Source organism: Mus musculus, chromosome 14 (genome assembly GCF_000001635.26).
Source record: "Mus musculus strain C57BL/6J chromosome 14, GRCm38.p6 C57BL/6J".
In the NCBI taxonomy this organism is placed as follows: Eukaryota; Metazoa; Chordata; class Mammalia; order Rodentia; family Muridae; genus Mus; species Mus musculus.
The window spans coordinates 54,930,043-54,936,175 of NC_000080.6; the positions used below are offsets into that span (position 1 = coordinate 54,930,043).

Genomic DNA, 6,133 nt, shown 5'->3' on the forward strand with positions numbered 1-6,133 from the left:
CCCTGGAAGCTGAAATGACTCAGGGATTCCAAAAGTAGTCACCCCAGGAGGAAACCCTCTGGAAAATGTTTCTCATGGCAGGGAGTCACCCTAAAGTGTCCCACAAAGCTTCTACCGAGATAAGGACAGGCTGAGCAAGCAGGGTTGGGTGGGAGCCTGTGGCTCAGAGAATAGGTTCATGGGTCAGCCTAGTCATCGTGGTATGGGGAAAGCCAGCCCTGGGGAAGACTGTAATTGAAGGGTATTCCATCTTCTTTCTAGAGGCTTCCTCTGGCGTTGGGTACAGAGGCAGAGAAAGAAACCCCAAATGTCTCCTATGAAAAACAATGTCCCCGTCATCCAGGCCAGATCATTCTGCAGTGTCAACAGTTGAGACAAGAAGCTGGGGTCATTTTCTGTGCCTAAGAGTGCCTGTTCTGCACTGGCCAAGGTCTGCTTCCTAGGTTGTGCTGGGAGGCAGGGGGGTGGGGGGACTTATAGGAATCCTTCTCTTTGAAACAGCACTGCCTGCTAAAGGACCCTACTCTGGGCTTGGGGTTGCTAAGGAACACCACAAGCCACCTGAGACCACGTGCCAGACAAAAGGCTGGGGAACAGGAAGCTGGAACAATGGATCCCAGCCAGTGGGGCTGGATGCCAAAGAGGACTGGGATGCCCTGTGGTTTTAGGCAGGTGCAAATGAAACACATCCAGTGCCAGTCCGGGGGGGGGGGGGAGCACTGGAGCAAGGGTGGGAGCACTGAGGCAAGGATGGGTATGGCACTGGCTGAAGATATTAATGGCCTTATTATTCTTCCCAGGGGAACAGGAACACATTTTCTCTGGGGGCTCTCCTTCCATTCATAGCCACCTGAGGATTGGCTCATGCTAGAAGCTTATGTTTGGAGTTACTGAGGGCTGGAATGGAAAAGCCAGCTCAGGTTTTTTTTTTCTAACTACCTAACCCTGAGTAGATGATTGGGGTTGGGTCTCACTTTCCTCGACCTCAACATGAGGATTTTAGGTTTCATGTCATGGTTTTAGTGTCAGGATAATAAGAGGATGTGTCTAGGGCTCAGCACCAAGTCTGGCACACTCAAGTGCACAGGAACAAGACCAGCAATGCATAAAGGGAAATGGTTTCCAGGAGCACGGGGGGGGGGGGGGCGGGCAGGGCGGGGGGAGCACTGGAGCAAGGATGGGTGGGAGCACTGGAGCAAGGGTGGGAGCACTGGAGCAAGGGTGGGAGCACTGAGGCAAGGATGGGTATGACACTGGCTAAAGATACTCCTGGCCTTATTAGTCTTCCCAAGTGTCCTAACGGTGGCCACCAATGGTTTCTTCTCAGTGCCTCCCACTGTTCCAGGCCCCTAAGATTCACCCAAAGTAGTTTCTTCCAACTTTTGAGAATGCCCTCTGTCGTCATGACACCGCTGCCTCCAGACTGTGTTGTCCCACAGCGGTCCTGTATGATATGCATTATTCCTGGCTCCCTTTGTTTACTTTCTGATCCCTTGGTTACTTCAGGAGTATTTTCTGAGGGAAAGCACATGCAAATCAGCACACATTATTCTAGAGACAGTGTGTATGAGTGTGTTGGGGTGGGGCAGAAGGTCCCTGGGCAAACAGAGAAAGACCTGGAGGAAGCACACTGGCCGGTCTCTGCACAGTCGTCCCCTGCAGGCTGGACCTTGATTGGCCTGTGTCTTTGTAATCTGTCTTCTGGAGTATACACACACCCACCTGGCTAATAGGGCCCCATGAGAGTGCAGAAGCTGAATGGGCCCCCTATGGCTGGAGAGTAGCAGCTATCCTTGTTGTGAGTTTTGTTCCTGGGGCTCTATGAACAGGAGTGAAACCTCCTGCTGGGTCTTAGAGACCTCAGTGTCCTCTTCTCCATGTTCCACTCTCATTTGTGCAGTATAGACAGTCACCCACAGCTTCTTCCATCACTCTTGCCCACCCAAGCAGACAACTCCTTCAGGCATATCCTGGTAGCATGGTAGGGCGAGAGCTGCCTTCTCATCCCAGGAAGAGGTCAGGGAAAATCTGGGGACAGGGATGGGAACAGGGTGGCAAAGTGAGAAGGCAAAGGGAAATTGGGGGTGGTAATGGACAGCAAGGAGAAGTCATGCTCAAAATGGCTGGGTTTAGCCAACAAAAGGGGATGGCGGCCCAAGAGGCTGAAGAGAAGGCCAGTGTTTATTAAGACAGGTGGTCAGAGACATCTAAGAAGAAGAGCGACAGCCAGAGGTCAGATCCTAGGTAGGAAGTCTTGGAAATGGTGCCCTTGGAAAGGAGACCACAGAACATTCTTTAATTTGAGGTAGCACACACACATCAGGGAAATTCCCATCATGCCATCCCACAGAGACAGAATTGCAGATGCTATTACTACGACCCCCGCCCGGAAAGTGCAAGGAACAAAGTTTACCCAATCAGCTGCCAGGCTGATAATGATGATCATTACAACTTCCATGAGGGTAGCATTTAATCAGCTTTTGGGAACACTTTCAGGGTTGGGTTTTTTTGGTTGTTGTTATTGGTTTTATTTTTTTTTTCTTTTGGTTTTTCTTTTCTTTTTTTTTAATCTCAAGTCACTCCCTCTAAAAGATAGTGGAAATAAATTTGAATAAACAAAACAGGTTTGCTGAAAATAAAACCAGGACACCTCAGCTGCTCCAGTCAGCCTCTCTCAGAAGGCCTGTCAGGCAGGGGTAGTACCTGTGACTGGTGAGCAGTGTCCGGCATGTACCAGGTGAGTGGCCCTGATGTCTGACAGAGGAATGGCTGAGAGAGAAAGGAGTAGAGATGGTATTGAGTGTGTAGGAAGGCTAGGCTTCCAGGCTTCCAGGCTTCTGGTCTCAGGGAGCTGCAGGAGGTAGGGGGTGGGGCTTGTATAGTATGGGGGAACTGCAAGTGACCTGCGAGTAGCTTTCTCATTGGCTTTTGCTCATAGGCTGTTGCATTCTTGGCAATGATCGTGGGAACCCACACCGTCAGCTTGCGGATCCAGGAGGGCTGCAGTCACTTGCCCAGCTGCTGCCCCAGCAAAGAGCAAGAACCCCCGGAGGAGTGGCTGAAGTGGAGCTCTGCATCTGTGTCCCCCCCAGAGCCTCTGAGCCACACCCACCACGCAGAATCCTGCAGGGCCAGCAAGGATGGCCCCCTCAACAGCAGGGCCATCTCTCCTTGGAGCTATGAGTGAGTGTCCGTAGTCCCCTCCTCAATGTTCTCATGGATCCCCCAGGGCATGGATGAGGGGCCGGGGGAGTTCCACCCAATTTGACCTATTTTAATTAATTAAACAGACCAGATAGGTTTGGGAGCTACACAGGCCTGAATTTGACTCTCAGCTCTGTCCTCATTGTGTTGGGTGATGTTTTCAAAGTTCCTTCCTTCCTTCTTTCCTCTAGATTATATTCTAGAGGCTAATACATAGGTCAAATGCAACAATGTATGTAAAGCCTGTATTTATATTGATTCTGTTTCTTGTTTAGTCTCCACCATAACTCATATGTCTCTAAAGTATCAGGTGACATAGACACAAAGCACCACTATGCCAAATGCTGTCACTCGACCCTGGTGGGGCAGGTGGGAGGCCAGATCCCTAGGTTTCTCATCTTTAATTAAAACCCCAGCTCTCTTAATCTTTTACACAGCGTGTCACATACACATTGTAACTCTTTATTTATGACATGATATGAAACTGGGACAGAGAAACCATTTACAAATTAGGGTCTTAGGGATTCCAAACATGTGATTTCATTCCTGTATACTCACATGGTTATACAGCCCCCCCCCCGTGTGTCTCAGTTTCTTAGCCTTATCTTTGAGGGGTTATGAAGGGATTCCTGGTATAGGGAGCTGGTCAGCTTTAACTGATATTGTGTCTAAGACACCAGTTCATAATGCCTTGGAGTTGTCTCAGAGGCTACGTGGAAGATCTGCTTGGGGAGTGGGGGTCTCAGCTACACCTGTCCACTTTTTGGAAAGGCAGTAATAACCCTTGATGACCACTTAGCAGACCCTTTGACATATGCTCTCACAACACTGGTCCCACACGCTGTTTCTCAGGAAAAAAAAAAGTAATGGTGTCAAGTTAAATTTGTGAAAGGTTACAGAGCCCCATCCCTTGAAGATTCATTGCTCTCCATACATTACAATTGGCAAGAAGTCTACAAAAAGAAGCCGTTAGTGTCCCCCAAACTTGTTAGATCGCAGAAGCTTTTGTTTTACAGACAGACAGGCAGACAAATAACAAAAACAAAACCTCAAGGTATTTATTATGGACGCTTGCGGCAGTTGGACCCCAATTTCCCAGGGCTCATATGGGAAATGGTTCTACCACACTGGGGCTTCCCGCTAGGCTACTGGATGCAATATATATATTTCTTTCCAGTTTTTGTTTTGATCTGGGCTTTGTTGTTGTTGCCACAAATCTTTTCTGAATTGGTAAGAAAAAAAAGTCTTTCCCATGACCTAAATGTGCCTGTAATCCACTCTTGGGCTGTGACTGGAGAGTGGACATGAAGCAGCTCTCCCTGGGGAGTACATAGAACAAAAGGAAACACTTGTTCTCTGTGTATTCTTTTATATGTGCCTGTCGACTGTGTGGCACAGGTTAGCCTCAAACTTATGGCTGTCTTTGCCTCGGCCTCTCAAGTGCTAGGGTTACAGGCACGTGCCACCTCACAGCAGTTTTTAATTTTGTAATAGCTGTAATTTAGATAAACATCATAAAACGGAATACCTTCCTAAGAAGCCTCATGCATATCAGACCGGTCTGCATTGGTCTGGTGGAGGCTGGCAGGACAGTCTTCGCCTTCCCCTGTGCTGTAAGAAGCTGTCATGTCTATGGCCTGGCATTGAGAGCCACTAGGAAAGCCACGTTTTTGTTGCCTACCTAAATTAATAGTGGGAGGAAATATTTCTCAGAGAGAAAGGGGTAGCAAAGTTACACAGTATTGGGTGCCAGAACAGATTTAAGAAGTTGAGTCCCCCAACCACGCCATTTGCTCCCTCCAGCGTCTCTACCCCACCTGCCCCTTGCTTCTGGCCTAATCAGCTCTGTCCCCACAGGTTGGACAGGGACTTGAATCGGGTCCCCCAGGACCTGTACCACGCTCGATGCCTGTGCCCACACTGCGTCAGCCTACAGACAGGCTCCCACATGGACCCGCTGGGCAACTCCGTCCCACTTTACCACAACCAGACGGTCTTCTACCGGCGGCCATGCCATGGCGAGGAAGGTACCCATCGCCGCTACTGCTTGGAGCGCAGGCTCTACCGAGTCTCCTTGGCTTGTGTGTGTGTGCGGCCCCGGGTCATGGCTTAGTCATGCTCACCACCTGCCTGAGGCTGATGCCCGGTTGGGAGAGAGGGCCAGGTGTACAATCACCTTGCCAATGCGGGCCGGGTTCAAGCCCTCCAAAGCCCTACCTGAAGCAGCAGGCTCCCGGGACAAGATGGAGGACTTGGGGAGAAACTCTGACTTTTGCACTTTTTGGAAGCACTTTTGGGAAGGAGCAGGTTCCGCTTGTGCTGCTAGAGGATGCTGTTGTGGCATTTCTACTCAGGAACGGACTCCAAAGGCCTGCTGACCCTGGAAGCCATACTCCTGGCTCCTTTCCCCTGAATCCCCCAACTCCTGGCACAGGCACTTTCTCCACCTCTCCCCCTTTGCCTTTTGTTGTGTTTGTTTGTGCATGCCAACTCTGCGTGCAGCCAGGTGTAATTGCCTTGAAGGATGGTTCTGAGGTGAAAGCTGTTATCGAAAGTGAAGAGATTTATCCAAATAAACATCTGTGTTTAAAGTGGTCTTATTTGTCTTTGGCATCTGTGGTACTTGAGCATCCTTTAGTCTTCAGCTGGGTCCTTCCTTCTCCCTAGGTCCTTCTCCACTCTGCAACTTTCCCTACTTTCCTTGGGTGTCCACCACATCCACCCTTCCCCTTCCTCCTCTCCCCTCCCCTGGTCCATCCCTGAACACAAGGGTGGGGGTCACACAGCTCAACATGGAGGAGAGACAGAAGGCCATTGAGGCACTGCAGAAGGCACACAGCGCCCCCTTGTATCCCCAACAATCCTCCTTTGTCCTCTGGTTCTGGCTGCTGCAGCTTGGTCCAGCAGGGTACTGCCTGGGCTGGGCTCC

The 6,133-nt window shown here is 50.1% G+C and overlaps 1 protein-coding gene across 1 annotated transcript; it reads left to right on the top strand.

Moving 5' to 3' along the window:
* The first annotated feature begins 2,652 nt into the window (after positions 1 to 2,652).
* Il25 (interleukin 25) lies at positions 2,653 to 5,795 on the top strand. Its single transcript, NM_080729.3, has 3 exons — positions 2,653 to 2,737; positions 2,939 to 3,183; positions 5,062 to 5,795. Exons 1-3 carry the CDS (start codon positions 2,729 to 2,731, stop codon positions 5,315 to 5,317), a joined length of 510 nt encoding a protein of 169 aa, NP_542767.1. The 5' UTR covers positions 2,653 to 2,728; the 3' UTR covers positions 5,318 to 5,795.
* The last annotated feature ends 338 nt before the right edge of the window (positions 5,796 to 6,133 follow it).

What these genes read in the sequence shown, in the direction of transcription:
- Il25 (NM_080729.3), top strand. An exon ending in ATCTCTCCTTGGAGCTATGA is followed by an intron (nt 3,184 to 5,061) that starts GTGAGTGTCCGT and finishes CTGTCCCCACAG; the next exon opens with GTTGGACAGGGACTTGAATC.